This window comes from Triturus cristatus, chromosome 6, assembly GCF_964204655.1.
Source record: "Triturus cristatus chromosome 6, aTriCri1.1, whole genome shotgun sequence".
NCBI lineage: Eukaryota > Metazoa > Chordata > Amphibia > Caudata > Salamandridae > Triturus > Triturus cristatus.
The window spans coordinates 3335470-3358844 of record NC_140589.1 but is presented as its reverse complement, the minus strand read 5'-3'; the positions used below and the strand labels follow the sequence as shown (position 1 = coordinate 3358844).

The 23375-nt window shown below is 50.9% G+C and overlaps 1 protein-coding gene across 2 annotated transcripts in view; it reads left to right on the top strand.

Annotated features, from left to right (window-relative positions):
• The window catches only part of LOC146813618 (chitotriosidase-1-like), a 256567-nt gene that overhangs the window by 207303 nt on the left and 25889 nt on the right, over positions 1–23375 (top strand). For both annotated transcript variants that reach the window (XM_085610097.1, XM_085610096.1), the window contains exon 8: positions 19769–19951. In XM_085610097.1, the coding sequence (XP_085466223.1) occupies positions 19769–19951 (183 nt within the window). The remainder of the gene's footprint in view (positions 1–19768; positions 19952–23375) is intronic.

The window sequence follows — 23375 nt, the reverse complement described above, 5'->3', positions numbered from 1 at the left end:
CCACCATCCTGAAAGCTGCCAGATTAACCGGACCTCTGAAACTTGAGAACAGGATGATTAGGTTATTTCCGGCCTACACTCAAGCAGTCCAGCACCGACGAGCCTCCTTCTTGCAAGTAAAGAAAAGGCTATGGGGCACATGTATCAAGGTATTATTTTGCGAGTGCTAAATTGCGATTATTGAGGAATCGCAATTAAGGACTCGCAAAAGCCTATGCATGTAGTAATCGCTATAAAAATAACGATTCCTAAACATTCCTTAATTGCGACTCGCAAATTGCGAGTCGCAACTAAGGAATGGCTCCCCATTCATTTGTATGGGCCTACAGGCCCATCGGAATGAATGAGAAATTGCATGCGTAATTTACGAGTACCAATAGGAACTCGCAAATTGCGCTTTCAATTTCAAGGGTGCAAGGGGGTCAAAAGGACACCCTGTTGCACCCCTGGAATTGTGATGTGCACCCATGTTGCGCACACACATGCCCCAAGGGCATGTGTGTGTGCAATGTGAAACTTTGAAAAATGCACTTTAGTGCATTTTTCAAAGTTTTAGCAAATTACCGACCAGTTCAATTGCTCTGTAATTTACGGCCCCAAAAGCGAAATCGCTATTTTAAAATTGTGGTTACTGCATTGCATTTAAGGAATCGCAAATTGCGATTCCTTAAATGCAATCGCAATTTAAGAAATCGCAATCAATTGCGATTTCTCAAATTACAGGTCCCTTACACCTTGATTCATCGCAATAGCCCTTTTTGCGGGCGCAAGCGGGTGATTTTTGCGAATCGCACCGTTTGCGCTAACAAAAAACGTTGATGCATGTGCCTGTACGTGAACTGAGCATCCAATCATTTTTTTGTTCCTGGCCCACCTCAAAATTCTTGTAGATGGTAAATCCCTCTTCTTCACATATCACAGCGACACATGGGACTGGGCTGACAACACCACAGCGAGGTGCCTTCTAAACCTTGGGGGCTCCCCCCTTCCTCTAGGCAAAGGGACAGCGGAAACACAATCGGGCTAGATGGGACCCTTCTCTGTTGTCCCCGGTGGCCAAATCTCCTGCATTTGAACAAGTTTTCGAGTATTGTCGTTGGGCCCTCCTGGCAGCGGAGTCTCTGGTGGATGGCATAAGCATCACTGAAGGGAAGAAGGGTCCACACATTTTATCATCAGATGACGACTCCACAATGATGGATGGCTCCAGCCGGTTCTCGACCTGGGACGTTGGTGACGCCGCAGACAGCAAATGGTGTAATATAGACTGGACTACCAATGGACAGTTGCAGGATGCAGCCGAGTTTGGCCGTGAACATTGAGTATTGGTTCCACGCTCTTGTCGGTTTGGGGGTGCAGCCATTTGAGGTGGGCCACTCATCTTGCTGTGGTTGTTCACCACCAAGGATGTTTGCCAGGTGCGTGCATCACTCAATTCGCAGAGGGTGGGTAGGTGCATCAGCACAGCTGGGGGGGCTCAACAGGATGCACCCAGTAATCCCGATAAGGCTCACACTTCAACCCACTCTATGGCCCCATCCGCTAAGAACAGGTTCCTACCCCTGAATGTGTGCGCTATGCATGCGGCGAGAAAGCGCTACTCTGCCTACTCATACATTAAATGTCAAAATGCACAAAACATATTTCTTCAAGAAACTCACACCATGTCTGGGGAGCTGCAGCCCTTACAAACGCTGGAGACGGTCTGTTTTTGTCATCACTTATTCTGCATTCGCCCGTGGAGCATTTGTCTGGAACCCTGCTTGAGGTGCGACTCGGAGGGACCCTACAAACTGGAAAGGTGACACAGTTCGTTATCTTGGAGCTCTCCTTTACTACTAACCACCCGATTTCTATGAAGGTACCCCAAGAAGACCCCTTTCTGCCCTAAACTCTCACGTGGAGCTCGTAAACATCTTCCCTTAGATACAACAGTAAATGTAACCCTATCCAAAGGGCTTATCTTACCCAGGTTGCTCTACTATTTTGTAAATGTACCCATCACCCTCCCAAGATGCTTTTTCCAGGACCCCAATACCATGTCAGAGTAGCTTACCGGGGTAGACAAACGCCATCATCGAATTGCGCTGAAAAAGCTGCAACTAGCAGTAGGGAGAGGCGGACTCCGAGCCCGTTGTTTGATGCTTACTACTTAGCAGCACAATTACAGTGGGCTTCACAGTGGCTAGCGGGGCGGCTCATGGCAGCCACATGTCACAGATCCGGCCCCCTTACACCATACACACTTCCAAACGCCCTACTTCCCCAAGTTACACTTCAGACCACATGCTCACCGGGGGGCAGGAGTGCCTGTAAATGTCCTGTAAGCGTTTCCCACCTCACATGCCACATTCCACCCTATGCCCCAGCAGTCTCTCAGCAGGCCTGCTAGGATGTTCCGGATTCTATTCTGCCAGTGACCCGAGTGACGGGCATGAACCCTCTCGGATCACAGCAGGAGACCGGCCTCCTCCTTACCTGTCTCTGACATGCCATCCCATGGGGCAGTTTCAGATCCCGGCGTGATATATGCTGCGCCCTCTGGTCCACAGATGACGAGACCCCCAGACACACTCTGTACCCAGCCTCCACTGCATGGGGGTCAGGGCGTCCCTTGATAAGGTGGACACAGAAAGCTGTACGCAAAGACCCTGGATTCCCACTGGCAGCTCAGCGGAGCGCACGGGAGAAGGATGGAGGGCGGCTGCCATACATCAGAGCAGGGTCAGGCTCTGGAATATCCCAAACGAGTGTCTAGGAATGCCTGATCTCAACTTTACATCAGGCCTACCTGACACCAAAGCAGCTCAGACGCCACTTCCTTGTGCGCACCTTAGCTTCCGCATTCCCAGTGGCGTCTCTGATTTCAGCAGGTCTTCTGGGGCTGCCCGGGTCTCTGTGACCCTTCTCAGGTCAGTCATTCTAAAACATGCTCATAAAGGGGTTTCCCCATTATCAATGATGAAATAGTGGTCCAGGCACTCATTACCCAACACTTTGCTCCCCTATCTCTCTGCACCTCAGAAACTTACCTTGGCTCTCCCATGCATGCGAGAGTCGTGCTCTGCCCACGCGCCTTTGGCCTCCCATGCATGTGAGAGTCGTGCTCTGCCCACGCGCCTTTGGCCTCCCATGCATGCGAGAGTCGTGCTCTGCCCACGCGCCTTTGGCCTCCCATGCATGCGAGAGTCATGCTCTGCCCACGCGCCTTTGGCCTCCCATGCATGCGAGAGTCGTGCTCTGCCCACGCGCCTTTGGCCTCCCATGCATGCGAGAGTCGTGCTCTGCCCACGCGCCTTTGGCCTCCCATGCATGCGAGAGTCGTGCTCTGCCCACACGCCTTTGGCTCTCCCATGCATGCGAGAGTCGTGCTCTGCCCACGTGCCTTTGGCCTCCCATGCATGCGAGAGTCGTGCTCTGCCCACGCGCCTTTGGCCTCCCATGCATGCGAGAGTCGTGCTCTGCCCACGCGCCTTTGGCCTCCCATGCATGCGAGAGTCGTGCTCTGCCCACGCGCCTTTGGCCTCCCATGCATGCGAGAGTCGTGCTCTGCCCACGCGCCTTTGGCTCTCCTATGCATGCGAGAGTCGTGCTGTGCGCACGTGCCTTTGGCCTCCCATGCATGCGAGAGTCGTGCTCTGCCCACGCGCCTTTGGCTCTCCCATGCATGCGAGAGTCGTGCTCTGCCCACGCGCCTTTGGCCTCCCATGCATGCGAGAGTCGTGCTCTGCCCACGCGCCTTTGGCCTCCCATGCATGCGAGAGTCGTGCTGTGCGCACGCGCCTTTGGCCTCCCATGCATGCGAGAGTCGTGCTCTGCCCACGTGCCTTTGGCTCTCCCATGCATGCGAGAGTCGTGCTCTGCCCACGCGCCTTTGGCCTCCCATGCATGCGAGAGTCGTGCTCTGCCCACGCGCCTTTGGCTCTCCCATGCATGCGAGAGTCATGCTCTGCCCACGCGCCACTGCACACTACATCACTGGTCCTCTTTATCTGAACTAAAAACCATCCCACACATGCTCTTTGTTTGTATCCTGAATCTTGCTATCACTCATCACTTCAGAACAGATGAATGTTCAGTCTCATATGTGACTGCAAAACACTGGAACACTCTGTCTCTGTCTCCATTCTTTCGCCGAGCTCCTGGCCATCGTCAATTGAAAAAGCAACTCAAAAAGTGGCTTTTTAACAACCTGGACTGGAAGAGTCTCCTCTTCAGAACCAGGGCCCCCACTTAAGGCAAGTTACTGCACTTTACAAACCTAAATACCAAAGCAGACCATCCCCCAGGCTGAGGGTACGGAGTGACTCTGAATGCAATCCTAGACCCATCCAGACAAGATCTGGCAAAGCGTCCAAAGCGCTATGGCCGTCTCAGCGCTACGGCCGTCTCAGCGCTATGGCCGTCTCAACGCTACGGCCATCTCAGCGCTATGGCCGTCTCAGCGCTACGGCCGTCTCAACGCTACGGCCGTCTCAGCGCTATGGCCGTCTCAGCGCTACGGCCGTCTCAGCGCTATGGCCGTCTCAGTCTAATGGCCAATCAAGCAACCCTGCGGCTCCACGTGCCTTCAAGAGTGTAATATATGGTAATGTGTATCTTAGTGTCTCTTGTTAAGAATGTGGAATGTAGAATTCCAAGATGTTACTTTAAGGAATGTTGAACTTAGAATTTTATAATAGGAATGTTCGTGCTTCGCTAATGTTAGAACCTACATTGAAACTGTGAGCAGGAGGTCGTGGGTCCTTTTATCCAATTAAATCTTCATCACACTTATATGGATGGCCTCGTTATTGGATTTCTTCATTCACCCTTACTACATTTATGGCGACGATTTTACATTTGGACCCACCGACACAAATTTGAACCTCGTGAAGTTTACCGCTCAACTCAAAGTAACAAAGCATACGAAGAAGAGGAAATTGAAATTTATTGAAGAAGTTTGGATACAAAAAGAAAAGAAATCTTCGGAAATGTACTTTCTGGAATTTCTAGTTTCGCGCACTTTGAATAACTTTGCATAGCTCATTCTTTATATTGAACTGTAGCGCTGACGGTTTAGTGTTCGTGCATTTATCAACAAAGCTATACTTGGTTGCTAAAAGCGCAATTGTTGGTGTGGTAACTTTTCTGAATGAACATACAATAAAAGTTAACCTGTTTCGTCTTGGCTTCGTGCGACATCATTGCTGTGGCAGTTGGCAACCGCATTGTTGAAGCGGAGTTCAGAGTTCCTTGACTGCATCTTCTAAACATATGATGCGTGCAGTTTAACGGAGCGGCAACATCCAATCCACAGCCCGTGCAGCGGAACTACGTAAAGTAAATATTCTGCAGTGAAGCTGGCGCGTGATCATCGACGACAGATTTCAATCGTCATCACACTACGCGACGCTGCGTGCCTTCATTTTGTCTCATGGATCAACATCAGTTGCCTAGCAACCAAAGAAAACGCGTTTTAACGCAAATGACATGTTTTGGGAGCATTTCTTCTCTTATTTAATTTTCTCTCAGTAATAACATTTTATTGAAATAACTCTGCACAATTATATTTTGCAAATCCATTCATACAGTCCTTAAATTCTGATTTAATTGTACATTTATTATAGATATATATATTTTTTGTTTAATTATAAGTTGGTAGGTAATGGCTTCTAGAAGCAGCAGCAATGTCATGCAACCCCCTTCTTTTCTTGAACTACCTGGAAAGCCAGCAAAACCATGGCATGCCTTAAAATTAGGATTTTTCTCAGTTTAGTAGTAGTATAGTTAGGACTCCTAACTTTAGGACTCCTAAATGCCTTCTGTGAATACCAAAGGTCTTAAAATTAGGATTTTACTCAATTTAGTAGTAGTAAAGTTAGGACTCCTAACTTTAGGACTCCTAAATGCCTTCTGTGAATCCCGAAAGCCTTAAAATTAGGATTTTTCTCAGTTTAGTAGTAGTAAAGTTAGGACTCCTAACTATACTACTATTAAACTGAGAAAAACCCTAATTTTAAGACTTTCGGTATTCACAGAAGGCATTTAGGAGTCCTAAAGTTAGGACTCCTAACTTCTGTGAATACCAAAATGAGTAAGTGCTTTCTGTGAATACCAAAATGAGTAAGTGCCTTCTGTGAATACGAAAATGGTAGTAAGTTTAGGATTTTGTCTTAAGTTAGTTCTGTGAATCGGGCCCACGTATTGTTCTTCACAGGGCTCATTTCGCATAGACCCTAGGTTTTTCTGTTGTTACTTCTAAGTGGATATTAAGGGATTAGAAACCTGTGGGTCTTTAAATATGTTTCCCTTGGACCCCCATTCTTATATTTCTTGTTGTTTACTGATTACTGTAGATGCCAGTGCTAAGGGTTTAGGTGCAGTTCTTAGCCAAATAGTTGCAGGTCAAGAGTGGACTATCGCCTTTGCTTCAAGTACATTGAATGTTGCAGAGAAAAACTATAGTACAATTGAACGTGAAGCACTAGCTTGTTCATGGGCTTCAGAGAAATTCTAAATGTATATTTGGGGAACAAAATTTGAACTGCATACTGATCATAAACCCCTTATATATATGTTGGGTGATAGTTGTTCTAATAAAGCCTCATCTAGTTTGATAAGGTTGTTGGCAAGGTTACAGGAATTTAATTTTGACATAAAATACATTCCTGGAGGCAAAAATGTAAGAGCTGACTGCTTATCACGGTTACCAGTAGAAGGAGATTGTGTTCATGATGACAAGAAAAAAGATTGGGAAGATTTGGAGTATGTATTCACGATTAGTGACATAAATGAACAGTTTAAGATCTCAGAGAAAGAATGGTTGGAAAGTTGTGACAAAGATGATTGCATGGTCCAAGTGAAGAGATTTATCGTCAAAGGGTGGCCGGGTGATAGATGTTTGTCTATGGATTTAAGATGCTTTCATCAAGTTGCTTCAGAATTATCTATAGTCAACAATATCTTGGTTAGACAAGATTTATTTGTTACTCCCTTCAGTCTTCGGTCTAAAATCATATCTTTAGCACATGAGGGACATTTAGGAATTTCAGCTACTGTAAAGAAAATGAAACAAATCTATTGGTGGCTGTTAGACCCGGCCCTCGTAACATAGACAGACCTGACCCCTGCACCTCACACCAACCCCGAGCCCACGGCCTAGCCGATCCTTCCCACCAGAACACACACACCCGACCCGGACTTCCCCCGTCCGTGGCCTTCCTCCTTCGGCCACCCCGGGCCCGCGTGCCCACTTCATGCACCAAGATGGCCGCCCGGCCCCAGCGCGACCCTAGCCTATAGGCGCCACTCCGGCTGGAGGACATCGCGCTCCCCTTGGGATGAGAAAGGGAGGAGCAGTTTCCATCACACCTCTGCGCTTCCCTGGGAAGGTGGGTTTCGATCAACCCGCCGGCTTCCCCGAGGGCTGGCTCCACGCCTGCTGGGTGTCTGGGGCTCCTCCCGACCCGGCCCTGAAAGGATCAAAGGACAATGGCAGGAAACCCCCAACAAGCGACCCCCAGGTGACAAGACCGCTGCCTGCACAGACTCCGGACATCAAAGAGGAGTCGCCCTATAACAAGGGGTGCTCTGGGACTGTCCGGCAGATTCGCCTTGGAAACACCTGAGCCCTGCTGAGTGACTCGCGGCTCCCTGAAGATCGTCAGACCTCCGAACGTGTACCTGAGCCCTGCTGAGTGACTCGCGGCTCCCTGAAGATCGTAAGACCCCCGACTTTGTGCTTGAGCCCTGCTGAGTGACTCGCGGCTCCCCGAAGATCGTAAGACCTCCGAACTCGTGCTTGAGCCCTGCTGAGTGACTCGCGGCTCCCGGAAGATCGTAAGACCTCCGAACTTGTGCTCGAGCCCTGCTGAGTATCTCGCAGCGCCCACAGACTCTCTTGCTCCCGCCGGACCCCCCGACAACAAGCGTATCCCCCAGCTCGAGGATTGTGAGCTGTGCGCCGGGTACGCTCCTGCATTTTATCCATATCCCCAAAGACTGTCCCGCTACCTCCTAACCCCCCTCCAAGACTTTGTGAGCCCGCGCTCTACTTGTATATATATTGCCTTGCTGATCATAAAGATCCTACCACTCCGATCTGATAAAGATTTGCTCTTAAGAACTCCTCGTGTGGTGTCTCTCTGTCGGGTGGTGCTGAGTGTGCGATCCTAGATACGAGGTTCCTCCCCTGAGGAGTCTCCCGCCAGTGCCCGGCTACGATACCTCGAGGGTGGGTCTCAGGGCAGTCAGGGCCCCCTCCGGGCCCCTCTGAGGTCGCCTTCTAACATTGGTGGCAAGCGACGGGATTCGGGCCCATAATCTAGAGATCGTACGTGAACGGCTGACGCACTACCGACAAAGATGGCAGAAGGAAACGCCGTGGTTCTCATAGAAAACGACGCCAGTACCGTGTTCCAGGTGGAACAGCTGGAAGAGTACACTCATAAAGAACTAAAGCAATTCTGTAAGGAACTCAGAATCGCTACCACTGGTCTCAACACCAAAGAAGATATGCAGAAGGCACTGAAAACTTGGGTGGATTCTGGAGCCTCCCGCCAGGAAGGAGCGGGGGAGCCCCACGACGAAGCTGGACCCTCCCAAGGAGAACGCAGCAGCAACCAGGTGCGAGGCTTCGTACCAGACGGGGGCCTATCCCCGGAGGAACTCGCAGACAGAGAAAAAAGTCGCCATCACGAGCTCGAATTAGCCAAACTCAAAATTGAGGGCGAGTTGAAATTAGCCGAGAAAATGCTAGCAGTAGAACAGTTGCGAGTACAAGGAGAACTAGAAGAGAAGAAACTCCAACGAGAACACGAGGGAAGGAGACTTCAACCGGAACATGAACGCAGCCTGAAGGAAATAGAACTGAAAGCAAGAAGCGAAGAAACGCGGCCCCCGGGGAACCGGGAGGCGGCCGCCCCGACGGAGCAGAAGGTCCACATCCCCAAGGATGTGGTCAAAGAATATTACAAAAATGATGACATTCAGCAGTGGTTCCGGGCCTACGAGGTCGCCATGACCTCCCATCGGGTCCCGCAGAAGGATTGGGGGGCTGGGTTATGGGGACGATTCCTGAGCGAAGGGAGAGACACCCTGCTCGACCTACCCACCTCCATGCAGACCTCCTATGAACACATGAAAGCGGCCCTCCTCACAAGGTACGGCCTCACCCCGGAGATGTACCGCCAGCGGTTCCGGGACTGCAGGAAGATCCCGGGTACCACCTGGGTGGAATATGTGAATTTCTTCAGCCGCGCCTTCGATGGGTGGATCAAGGGCAGCAAGGTAACCACCCTGGAAGAACTAACCGACCTTATGTTGTGGGAACACCTGGCTGCCAACTGCTTTGTGGAACTACGCCAGCATCTGCTCGGCAGCAAGCTCACGGACCCAAGAAAGCTGGCTGTCGAGGCGGATCGCTGGACCAACACCCGGGTCTCCCGGGGCCCTGTAGGAGAGTACCCCCGAGCCAGTCAGGGACCACCCCGCCAGAGAGGGGGGGAAACCAGGGAGGGCAGAGAGAGTCCCAGGCTAGTCCCCCGAAGTCCCAACCTCCACCTTTCCTGGCACCCCCACCAGCTGTATCCGGCCCCCCCCTGAGACGGGGGCACCGGGTAACCATCACTTGTTTCCGTTGCCAGAGGCCCGGGCATTACGCCAACGACCCTGAATGCCCCATGGCCCCACGCACCACCCAGGCAGCACCCCCTGCTAGACAGATAGCCAATGTAGCCCTGGAGGAGGAGGTTGAGGAGGCCGAGGAGTGGGAACCCGCCGCTATGGCCCTAGTATCCTTAGGAGATAGAGAGATGGTCCCTGGGAGCCTCCTGCCCTCTAACACAAAGAAATATGGGCAGCTCGTAACGATCAATGGCCACCAAGTAGAAGCCCTCCGTGACACCGGGGCCAGCATCACCGGTGTCCTCAGCCATTTAGTCCACGAAGACCAGGTCCTCCCCAACGTATTTTGCCCTGTCATTTCAGCCGACAACACAGAAAGCCTATGTAAGGTAGCCCTGGTGCCCTTTGAGTGGGGAGGGGTGGTCGGTAAACTGAAGGTCGCAGTGAGAACCTCCCAGCCCGTCGACTGCCTCCTGGGGATCGACCTGGAAAGTTCCCCCTGGGGACAAGTTAAGCGCAAAACCCACCTAGGGATGATGGGCCTCCCTGAGTGGGTGTGCGCCACCACTCGATCTATGGCGGCTCGACTGACCCCCCTGAGGGAAGTCGACGACGCCCCGACCCCTGAAGATAGGATGGTCCCGGCCGAGGGTCCCCACATTCCCCCACCAGAAGAGTCGATCGCCAGTGACGAGCCCCCGCCTTCCGACTCCACCCCAGTCACCGAGTTAGGCGATCTGCCCGAATTAGCCAAGTGGCGCCACGAGAGGGGCCCCTCCCGAGAGGAGTTCTGCCGAGAGCAGGCTACCTGTCCCTCCCTGGTCGGGCCCCGGCAACAGGCAGAGGCCCAGGCTGCAGGCGACCAGACGGGGACGCACCGGGTGTATTGGGAGAATGACCTTTTGTACAGCGAACAGAAGTCGGTGGAGCTAGGGTCCGGCCGGGTGCTGGTGGTACCCCTACGCTTCCGAAACCTCCTCCTGGGCTTGGCCCACGACGTTCCCCTCGCAGGCCACTTGGGTCAGGACAAAACATACAGTCGCCTCGTGACTCACTTCTACTGGCCCAGAATGAAAGCGGATGTGGAAGCCCACTGTAAGTCCTGTCCCACGTGCCAGGCCAGTGGGAAGAGTGGAGGGAAGCGCAAGGCTCCCCTCCAACCCTTCCCTGTCGTCAGTACCCCTTTTGAGCGAGTCGGGATCTACATTGTAGGACCTCTGGACCCCCCAACTTCCCAGGGGCACCGGTTCATCCTCGTCCTGGTGGACCATGCCACCCGTTACCCTGAGGCCATCCCCCTGCGCACCGTCACGGCCCCCGTGGTGGGCCGGGTGTTGATGGGGATCTTCTCCCGCATGGGTTTTCCCCGCGAGGTCGTGAGCGATCGCGGTACCAACTTTATCTCCCGATACATGAGGTCCTTATGGCAACAGTGCGGGGTGTCCTATAAGTTCACCACCCCGTACCACCCCCAAGGAAACGGCCTGGTAGAGCGGTTTAACCGGACTCTGAAGGGGATGATCGCGGGCCTGGAAGAGCCCCTCCGGCGTAAGTGGGACATCCTGCTCCCCTGCCTCCTATTCGCATACCGAGAAGTTCCCCAGAAATCCTTGGGTTTCAGCCCCTTTGAGTTACTCTACGGGCACCCCATCAGGGGGCCCCTCAGCCTGGTCAAGGAAGAGTGGGAGGCGGCGCCCCGAGGCCCCCCACGAGATGTGTTCCGTTACGTCCTGACCCTCTGAAATCAGACTAGGAGATTCCGGGAGATGGCAGAGGCCAACCTGGAGGCGAGTCAGGAGGAGATGAAGCGCTGGTACGACCAGAACGCCGCGCTGGTCGAGTTTCAGCCGGGCCAGCTGGTGTGGGTCATGGCCCCCGTGAAACCCTGCGCTCTCCAGGATAAATGGACCGGGCCCTTCAAAGTAGTTGAGCGGAAGAGCCCGGTCACGTACTTGGTAGACGTCCAGTCGCCCCGGGACCCCCTCTGGGTCCTCCACGTGAACCGCCTCAAGCCCCACTTTGTGCGGACGGAGCTGAGCCTCCTACTGGCCACTGATGACGGGTCCGAAGAAGAGTCAGATCCTCTCCCTGATCTTCTGTGCACCAAGGAGAAGGACGGCTCCGTAGAGGGAGTGAACCTCTCCCCGTCTCTCACTCCCCAGCAACGTGAGGATTGCCGCCAGCTCCTAGGGCAGTTTCCGGACCTTTTCTCCCTGGTCCCCAAGGTCACCGACTGGTGTCTCCATGATGTGGATACCGGGGACAGCCCGCCAGTGAGACACCGAGCCTACCGAGTCCCTGATTGGGTCCGGTCCTGTATCCAAGCCGAAGTCTCGAAAATGTTGACCCTAGGCGTGATCGAACCCTCAGACAGCCCCTGGGCCAGCCCCGTGGTCCTGGTCCCAAAAGCAGCTGCCCCCGGTGTCGCTCCAGAACTCCGCTTCTGCGTGGACTACCGGGGACTCAATGAAGTCACCCGAGCCGATGCCCACCCCATTCCCCGAGCCGACGAGCTCATTGACCGGCTCGGGGCTGCTCGGTTCCTCAGCACCTTCGATCTCACCTGCGGCTACTGGCAAATTGCGCTCACAGAGGGAGCCAAGGAGCGGTCCGCCTTCTCCACCCTGGATGGGCACTATCGCTTTCGCGTGATGCCCTTCGGGATGAAAAATGCCCCGGCCACCTTCCAGCGACTGGTAAATAGAGTCCTGGCCGGGCTGGAAAAATTCAGCGCTGCATATCTCGACGATATTGCAGTTTTTAGTTCCGAATGGAGTGAGCACCTCCAGCACCTCCGGAGAGTGCTAACCGCCCTACGCCAGGCGGGCCTCACCGTGAAAGCCAGCAAATGCCAGATTGGGCAAGGTTTGGTAACCTACCTGGGGCACCAGGTCGGAAGCGGGCAGGTCGCCCCCCTACAGCCCAAAATCGACGCCATCCTAGCCTGGGAAGCCCCCACTACCCAAACAGAGGTCCGAGCCTTTCTGGGCCTCACGGGCTACTACCGGAGATTCATCCGGAATTACGGCAGCCTGGTCGGTCCCCTCACGGGACTCACGTCCAAAAAGCAGCCCAAGAAGGTGCAGTGGTCCCCTGCCTGCCAAGAGGCGTTCAATGCCCTGAAAACGGCCATGTGTACGGCCCCCGTCCTCCAGGCCCCCGATTACTCCAGAGAGTTTGTGGTACAAACTGATGCCTCCGAGCATGGCATCAGGGCTGTCCTCTCCCAGGTAAATGACCAGGGTCTAGACCAGCCCGTGGCCTTCCTCAGCCGAGGGCTGTTGCCCCGGGAGCAGAGATGGAGTACCATCGAGCGCGAGGTGTTCGCTGTAGTCTGGGCCCTCAAGAAACTACGCCCTTACCTGTTCGGCACCCATTTCAGGGTCCAAACCGACCATCGCCCCTTGCGATGGCTCATGCAGATGCGAGGAGAAAACCCCAAGCTTCTGCGGTGGTCAATCTCCCTCCAGGGGATGGATTTCACCGTGGAACATCGCCCTGGTATGGACCACGCCAACGCCGATGGCCTCTCCCGGTTCTTCCGCCTCAGCGAAGAGAACCCCCAATAAGATGGGTAGTTCTCTCCGGCTTTCAGCTGGGGGGGACGCGTGTTAGACCCGGCCCTCGTAACATAGACAGACCTGACCCCTGCACCTCACACCAGCCCTGAGCCCACGGCCTAGTCGATCCTTCCCACCAGAACACACACACCCGACCCGGACTTCCCCCGTCCGTGGCCTTCCTCCTTCGGCCACCCCGGGCCCGCGTGCCCACTTCATGCACCAAGATGGCCGCCCGGCCCCAGCGCGACCCTAGCCTATAGGCCCCACTCCGGCTGGAGGACATCGCGCTCCCCTTGGGATGAGAATGGCAGGAGCAGTTTCCATCACACCTCTGCGCTTCCCTGGGAAGGTGGGTTTTGATCAACCCGCCGGCCTCCCCGAGGGCTGGCTCCACGCCTGCTGGGTGTCTGGGGCTCCTCCCGACCCGGCCCTGAAAGGATCAAAGGACAATGGCAGGAAACCCCCAACAAGCGACCCCCAGGTGACAAGACCCCTGCCTGCACAGACTCCGGACATCAAAGAGGAGTCGCCCTATAACAAGGGGTGCTCTGGGACTGTCCGGCAGATTCGCCTTGGAAACACCTGAGCCCTGCTGAGTGACTTACGGCTCCCTGAAGATCGTCAGACCTCCGAACGTGTACCTGAGCCCTGCTGAGTGACTCACGGCTCCCTGAAGATCGTAAGACCCCCGACTTTCTGCTTGAGCCCTGCTGAGTGACTCGCGGCTCCCTGAAGATCGTAAGACCTCCGAACTCGTGCTTGAGCCCTGCTGAGTGACTCGCGGCTCCCGGAAGATCGTAAGACCTCCAAACTTGTGCTCGAGCCCTGCTGAGTATCTCGCAGCGCCCACAGACTCTCTTGGTCCCGCCGGACCCCCCGACGACAAGCGTATCCCCCAGCTCGAGGATTGTGAGCTGTGCGCCGGGTACGCTCCTGCATTTGATCCATATCCCCAAAGACTGTCCCGCTACCTCCTAACCCCCCTCCAAGACTTTGTGAGCCCGCGCTCTACTTGTATATATATTGCCTTGCTGAACATAAAGATCCTACCACTCCGATCTGATAAAGATTTGCTCTTAAGAACTCCTCGTGTGGTGTCTCTCTGTCGGGTGGTGCCGAGTGTGCGATCCTAGATACGAGGTTCCTCCCCTGAGGAGTCTCCCGCCAGTGCCCGGCTACGATACCTTGAGGGTGGGTCTCAGGGCAGTCAGGGCCCCCTCCGGGCCCCTCTGAGGTCACCTTCTAACAGTGGCCAGGTATTGATGGTCAAGTCAAAAGATACGTGGACTCTTGCGCTGAATGTTTATGCTCGGATAAACACTGGAGAACATCCACTGCTCCTTTATGTGCTGTAAGTTGGCCAAACAATGCTTGGGAAAAGATTGGCCTAGATGTTGTTGGTTTTGACAAAAGATTTTTGATTGTGGCAATAGATTACTATTCGAAGTGGTTGTATTTTTCTTTTGTAAGTAGTGCCGATTCCTCTTCGGTTATCTCATTTTTGAAACATCTATTTTATATTGAAGGGAGGGTTAAGGAGGTGGTCACTGATAATGGTTCTCATTTTATTTCTGAGCAGTTCACAAATTTTCTTGATAAAAATGATGTTAGACACATACGAGTATCATTATATTGTCCAGCTTCTAATGGTCTAGTAGAAAGAGTAAATAGATTGATTAAAGAGGGTGTTCAAACAGCAGTTGCTAACAACCTTGATGCGAAGGACTATTTACATCTTAAGGTTTGGAATTACAATATTACTCCGCAGAGTACCACTGATATTGCTCCCTTTGTTTTGCTAGGAAGCAGAAAACCAATTAGTTCTATTAGTTCAACATGGTTATTGGACAAAGTTGAACGTTATCATAATATTGACTTGCAGAGTGTCAGAAAACATGTCAGAGAAAAACAAAATTGTTATAAAAGGAATTATGATTCTAGAATGCATGTGAAAGAAGGAACCTTGAACATCGGTGATTGGGTTTTAATTAAAAAGCCAAATAAAGTCAGCAAAGGTCAGTCAAAATTCTCAGAACCTGTAAATGTTTTGAGAATCAATAGGACAGCTGTTTTATTACAGAATAGAGGATGGTGGAATAGTAATGCTTTAGTTAAGGTAACTGGTGAGCAAGCAAGAATAATTTCACAAAGAGTAGGTGTTTCTGGAGGAAGTGCAAGACATGATTGGTTTGATTTAGATTCTCAAACATATTTTTATCTAAATAGTAATTTGCAAACTTCTTTACATTCTGGAAGCAATCTAAATGTACAGATTCCTGGATGTGAAGATAATTTAAATAGAGGTGATTTTGTTTTTGGTGTTGATAATACAACAGCAACATTTACAACATCGAATACTATTTCTGGAGGTAGTGCAGACAATTCTATCAGGAGGAGTAGTTTGAGAATAAGATCTGCTCCTATCCACTCAAGAGATTGTGTATATTATTGATGATATATTGTATATTTAATTGTTTATCTTTTTATTTATTTATTTTATGGAAAAGGGGATGTGTAATGTATGGTAATGTATATATTAGTGTCTCTTGTTAAGAATGTGGAATGTAGAATTCCAAGATGTCACTTTAAGGAATGTTGAACTTAGAATTTTATAATAGGAATGTGTGTGCTTCGCTAATGTCAGAACCTACATTGAAACTGTGAGCAGGAGGTCGTGGGTCCTTTTCTCCAATTAAATCTTCATCACACTTATATGGATGGCCTCGTTATTGGATTTCGTCATTCATCCTTACTACAAAGAGTTCACAGACTCATTGGTGATCCCATCTGTCATCCCTTGACCTCTTGCACTGCCTTACCCACATACATGCTGTTGTATCTCAATTCCTCAGGTGCATCTTCTCCTTAGCTGCTCAGCCAAGTTAATGTGATGTCTGCGTGGAATCTTGGAATGCTTGATGACAGAGAGACTGGAATGTTGGTGTGCCTGCTTGTGTGGTGAGACTGGCAGTTGGAGAGAGTGGGCTGAGCGGCAGAGATGCTGCTCCTGGTGGGTCCTGTAACATACTTCTTCTAAACCAACCAATAAATCTTCTACTTCTGTTATACTTACTGGCTACCTCTGATCATCATTGGATCCAACATATTTACATTACAACAATGGCGACGATCTGGAAGAAACCCTGCGTGCTTTGGCCACAAGACTACAGCAAGACTACAGCAAGTGAGGAAACTTACATATTTACAGAACTTTATTTTACAAGAAACTACTCAAAGCTAAGCAACTTGAAAAAGAAAGGAAAAGAACGCCCCCAAGGTCCCACCAGTGTCCTTCACCATCTGGACAGCCTACCCAGGGCGCTTCACATTCCTCATACTTATGGATTTTTACTTCAAAAGAAATTAGATACTGCGTCAATTAATATAAGTTTAAGACTGGCTTACTTTCAGAATCCTGCTTACCGAACCGTGAACTTTAAAAAAAAAAAAAGAAAGAAAATGTTCCACGATTTTTAAACTACTGCCTTCAGCAGTGCCTAGCTACGTGTCAAACATTTTGAGAGACTACGTGTCAAACATGTTGAGAAACTTGATGTTATTTATCTGATGTCAGAAGACAACGTTTATTTTTGCTCTGGCAAGGCTGCGGATATCACCATGGACATTAGTGTGGCATTAGATAATTATTTTAAGGTGTTGGAGACAGGCGCTCGTTGACTGACTGACGCGCTGGGCTGCTGGACAAGTGTTACGTGACCAAGTATGGTGCTCTACCTATTTCTTGGGTGAGTTTTTTTTGTCCGTGTTGACTTTCAAACTTTAAGCCTGGTCAAGGGTGGACTGTTTAGCAGTGCGCGTTGATGTCATGATTTGAAAATGTGGCGCGTGGTTTCCTCAGCGCGCTCGAACTCACCTGTGTTCTCCGGGAGGCGAGTCTGCTTCCATGCCTGTCAGAGCTGTTCCTTGACGCCTGTGTGCACAGACGTACTGTGAGCCATCCGGCTTGGCGTCATCAAGCGTGCCGCCATATTGAGTTTCCACAAGAGCCACCTAAGCTATGCTGTTTCCCGGTGTTCATTCAGCGTTGTTTTTTTTTCTGCCAGTAAAGTTTTGTTTCCGGAATACACCAGGACATCGGATTTTGCTTTTTCTTCAAATGCCTGCCTGTTCAGATGCCCGGTGATAATCGAGTAGTGTAGCTTGATGAACTGACGCATTTAAAAAAAAAAACTATCTTGCAACGAATGAAGAGAAGAATACTTTAAAAAGGGATCTACGGTGACAACGTTATTTATTTAAGTTTATTGTGTTATAATGGACATCGTATGCTATATTACAATGTTAGTGACATCTTACAGTTGTGTGTTGCTCACCCTTCATAATTTTACTTGATTATTACTGTTGATATTTACGTCTTTCCTTATTTGTTTTTACTGACTTAGATACTTTCAGGGTTTTAGGCATTTTATTCAGGGTATTTGATGTTGGGAGCTGGTCTCCTTACTCTAGTTACATTCTTCAGTGGGGGTAGTGCGCACACCCTTCACACTGATTTCACCCTACACAGTGTTACGCTTGCATTACTCTCTACATTGTTATCTTTCAGTGATTACTTGCGCAGTGGGCTGTGTACCCATCTTTTATTTTAATGCGCAATGGGCAGTGTACCCATCTTAAGTTTAAGGCGCAATGGGCAGTGTACCCATCTTTTATTTTAATGCGCAATGGGCAGTGTACCCATCTTAAGTTTAAGGCGCAATGGGCAGTGTACCCATCTTTTATTTTAATGCGCAATGGGCAGTGTACCCATCTTAAGTTTAAGGCGCAATGGGCAGTGTACCCATCTTTTGTTTTAATCCGCAATGGGCAGTGTACCCATCTTAAGTTTAAGGCGAAATGGGCAGTGTACCCATCTTTTGTTTTAATGTGCTATGGGCGGTGTACCCATACTTGATTTAAAATGTGTAATGGGCAGTGTACCCATCTTTTGTTTTAATCCGCAATGGGCAGTGTACCCATCTTAAGTTTAAGGCGAAATGGGCAGTGTACCCATCTTTTGTTTTAATGTGCTATGGGCAGTGTACCCATACTTGATTTAAAATGTGTAATGGGCAGTGTATCCATCTTGAGTTTTAATGCGCAATGGGCAGTGTTCCCATCTTTAGTTACAATGCGCAATGGACAGTGTATCCATACTTTATTTTGAGATCCATAAGGGGCAGTGTACCCATCTTTAGTTTTTACGCACAAGGGCACTGCACCATACGCAGTGAAACCTATATGTTCAATATTTTGTGACGCTTTTTCTATCGCCTTGCATTGTTTTTCTTACATCAATTTTTTTTGCTTACTCTTACTTCTATATCACACTTTTTATTCCTTTATTGTCTTTTTCTCTTCTTTCTTTATTTTACTTTTATGATGCTATAATCGAGTGTTTAACACGCAGGTTTTACATGCAACGTTTTACATGCAATGGTTGAATTATTTCTATTAAGTGTTTTCCCAAGGGAAGGGGATGTGCTATATCTTGAAGTTTTTCATGTGCTATTTCTTGAAGCTTTTCACACTGTTTCACCTTCCTTTCATTCTAGTCACTTTCTACTACTTATTCTCATTTTTATAACCTGTCACTAGACTTTCATTCTTCCTCTAATGTTTATTGTGCGCAACGATGCAAGTACCATTATTCATACTTTCATGTTGCAAGGTTGCAAATTATTGTTGTTTATTCTTGTCCAAAGAAAGGGGATGTGTTGTATCTCAATTCCTCAGGTGCATCTTCTCCTTAGCTGCTCAGCCAAGTTAATGTGATGTCTGCGTGGAATGTTGGAATGCTTGATGACAGAGAGACTGGAATGTTGGTGTGCCTGCTTGTGTGGTGAGACTGGCAGTTGGAGAGAGTGGGCTGAGCGGCAGAGATGCTGCTCCTGGTGGGTCCTGTAACATACTTCTTCTAAACCAACCAATAAATCTTCTACTTCTGTTATACTTACTGGCTACCTCTGATCATCATTGGATCCAACTTATTTACTTTACAACACATGCCCTTAACACTTGAACGGTGTGGCACATTAGGGCAATAAATGGCAGGCTATGGGTAAGAAGTCCAGAGCAAATATGCATTAAGGGTGAACACCTTTATTGCTGTACTGTCCCCAACTCATTCCCATCCCTGGCGCATCCCTCTGGGCTTCCCAGAGACCCAGCACAGGCTGCGGTGAGTTCAGAGGGACGCAGGCCGCTCTCCCCCACACCAGTGCCTCTGAGACTAGAACAGAAGAAGCCACTCGCCCTAGTGGGAGCTTGGGACATCACTGCCAATAGGCCACACAATATATTGTATTCTTTATAAAGCTGATTTCAAATTCTTTAAATGTGTGCTAATAACCCTAAACGAAGCCAGATGTCAGCAAGCCTCCTCCAGAAACATTACAACAGGGTGCATAACCCCACAAGAGGCCAGTGATGGGGGGCAGCAGGCCTCCAAGGTTTCAGATTTGATGCTCAGGTCGAGGTCTGCTCAGGGAGCAGGTAACTGATGCCCCTCGAAGCACCTTCCAACTGTTGATAAGTGACATTACAGGAGAATGTACCTCGGACAGACTATTTATGGCGGAAATCATTTATTCCAACAGGACTCTGCTATGAGATACTGGAGGGACAATGGGGCCCCAGCAGAAAAGCTCATTCTCGGGGTCCCATTCTACGGACAAACCTTCAAGCTGTCCTCGTCAGACACCGGAGTCGGGGCCCCCATCTCAGGGCATGGAACTGTCAGCCCTTACATAACAGAGGGCAGCATGTGGCCCTATTATGAGGTAAGTCCGTGCTGTGTGCCACACCCACATGCAAGGCGAGACCCCACAGTGCCCTGGTGGCTGTAAATGATCTGTACCACGAGAGGGGGGTCGTGTCAAGTCTTTCAGCTCCTGGTGGTGGTCAGCAGCACTACAGGCTGGCAGTGACACAAGGGCTTCATCACACACACCCGACAACCATCACACCCGACAATGTTTACCAAGCACTCCCCACCAGCCAGACTTGCACACGGCAAACCATCACACCCGACAATGTTTACCAAGCACTCCCCACCAGCCAGACCTGCACACGGCGAACCATCACACCCGACAATGTTTACCAAGCACTCCCCACCAGCCAGACCTGCACACGGCGAACCATCACACCCGACAATGTTTACCAAGCACTCCCCACCAGCCAGACTTGCACACGGCGAACCATCACACCCGACAATGTTTACCAAGCACTCCCCACCAGCCAGACTTGCACACGGCGAACCATCACATCCGACAATGTTTACCAAGCACTCCCCACCAGCCAGACTTGCACATGGCAAACCATCACACCCGACAATGTTTACCAAGCACTCCCCACCAGTCAGACTTGCACACGGCGAACCATCACACCCGACAATGTTTACCAAGCACTCCCCACCAGCCAGACTTGCACACGGTGAACCATCACACCGACAATTTTTACCAAGCACTCCCCACCAGCCAGACTTGCACATGGAGAACCATCACACCCGATAATGTTTACCAAGCACTCCCCACCAGCCAGACTTGCACACGGCGAACCATCACATCCGACAATGTTTACCAAGCACTCCCCACCAGCCAGACTTGCACATGGCAAACCATCACACCCGACAATGTTTACCAAGCACTCCCCACCAGCCAGACTGGCACACGGCGAACCATCACACCCGATAATGTTTACCAAGCACTCCCCACCAGCCAGACTTGCACACGGCGAACCATCACTTGTGAAACTTGGATTGCACTTGGTTTATTCTGGGTCCGTGCGTCAATTGCGCGAAAGGGAAAGGGCCAAAGAAACAGCATCTTGAGCCTCAAACTCCAATATGCATCTTGTTCCCGCTCCTGCCCTTCTGCTGCTCTGTTATGTTCCCAGCTCAGCACTAAACCTCACTTGACTTCCTTCTTTGGGTGAGTGACTTTCTTAGTTCTTGTCAGAATATCAGTCTGTCCCCATTTTTCTTTGTGTTAAGGGCCGAAGTAGCTCATTTCTTTGAGATATTTTCATTATTTCACCTATAATGAGAGACCGAGCTTTGGACGACCTTCCATAGTGTCGTCATTGGCGTCCTTTCCACCCCTCCAACATAATATACATTTCCCATAAAAAAACACACTACACAATTTTTTGTTTCGGTAAAGTTGCTGCAGGTTTATTGCATACACCGTTATGTAATAGGTGGGTTATCTTACGGGCGCTCCAAGGGCAGGCAACCAACTGGGCCGCCTGCCCGCCTGATGAGCCCGGCAGCACTGGGGCGAACCCCGCCTGTGCTGCCCTTACTAGGGATCTTCTTCCCGGATCACGTGACCGTTGGTACCTTCTTACTCACGCCCCTTTCAGGGCGGAGCGTCGCATAGCAAACCCCCCGGTTGTTCAGGACCACAACCGCCCAAAGGACTAGCGGGGCGCCGACATGGTTTCAAGGACCCTCCCATGAGGCTCCTCGGCTTTGGCTCTGGCACCCCCTATGGTGCCACGCAGAGGTACCCTTGGTACCGGCCTGCTTCCAGATCGCCCTGTAACTCCACCTGCAACGAAAAAAGGAAAACATTACAATATTCTCTGCCCCCCTCCTGCCACCACCACACCGAGTAAGCGGTAGGGAGGGAGACGGCGTGTGCGGCGATCAAAAGAGGTCACCAAAATGGTGGGGGAGGGATATATACCCTCCTGAAAGTCCTGGGCACCCAGGAAGTGACGCCCCTCATGTGCCACAACCAGACTGGAGAGGGGGGGACTTAAACCAGAGTCCCTGCCCCTGAAAGGGGCGGGGGGTGTGGGGTGCCCAGGCGACACTAGAGTGCTGACCTCTCTAGTGGCCCCCTGTGGGTGCCTCGGCCAGCAGCATAGTATCGTCATTTGCATCCTTTTCCACCCCTCCAACATAATATACATTTCCCATAAATAAACACACAACACAATTTTTTGTTTGGGTAAGCTTGCTGCAGGTTTATTACATACACCATTATGTAATAGGTGGGTTATCTTACGGGCGCTCCAAGGGCAGGCAACCAGCTGGGCCGCCTGCCCGCCTGATGAGCCAGGCAGCACTGCGGCGAACCCCGCCTGTGCTGCCCTTACTAGTGATCCTCTTCCCGGATCACGTGACCGTTGGTACCTTCTTACTCACGCCCCTTTCAGGGCAGAGCGTCGCATAGCAAACCCCCCGGTTGTTCAGGACCACAACCGCCCAAAGGACTAGCGGGGCGCCGACACGGTTTTAAGGACCCTCCCATGAGCCTCCTCTGCTTTGGCTCTGGCACCCCTTGGTACTGGCCTGCTTCCATATCGCCCTGTAACTCTGCCACAGCTCTGGAGGCGGCCACCGTCACTGCCAGAGCCTCCCACCAAAAAGAGCTATAGTCTTACCCGCAACCTCTCCTATCGAGAGCCTCCTGCAAATCTAGATGAAAGAGAACCATCCCCACTGGTTATAGATGGCCCCATCTATATCCCAATAGCCCTTGACATTAGCCTGGGTCAGCTAGTGTCTGATGAAACCAAAGGCCCTTTTGGCCTGAGAAGTTGTGCCAAGAACTATTCACCCCTATGCGGGAAAGTTCCACTGCATCACATGCCTCAGCCCCGAACCAACTCTGGGTGGGACGAATGAAAACACCATGGCTCACATTGCCCCATCTATTTGCTTATCTCACCTAGCTGCCGTCCATCTAGCACCGTGTGTGCCTGAACACCTGCGTACCCCATCTATGGGACAGCAGCCCACTTGCTAGGTGACCACTCCCCCACCCGCCTGCCTACTTTGGCTATTATGGCGAGTAGGATTATACTTAACCTTTGAACAGTCCCTGTGCTTGCTAAATCGTGACGTACAGGAGTGTTCATAGCTAGAAGTGTGTGACAATGGGCAAGGGGCCCTCCTGCCCTCGCCATGTATCCCTTATTCCTTATGGAAATTTTACCCGTTCAGTTCCTACTGTGGTGGAACCCCCTAGGCATATAAGCTAGAGAATCTGTCTGATTTAAGCAGTACGCCTGTGATGTTAGCTTGGATGAGCTTGTGTCTGATGAAACAAAAAGCCCTTGTGGCCTGTGAAGTATTCACCCCTCTACAGTTTCAGACACCCAAGCTCACAATGCCCCACCTATTTCTGATCACACTAGCTGCTGCCCTTCTAGCACCGTGTGCGTCTGAACGCATGTGTCTCCCATCTCTGGGAC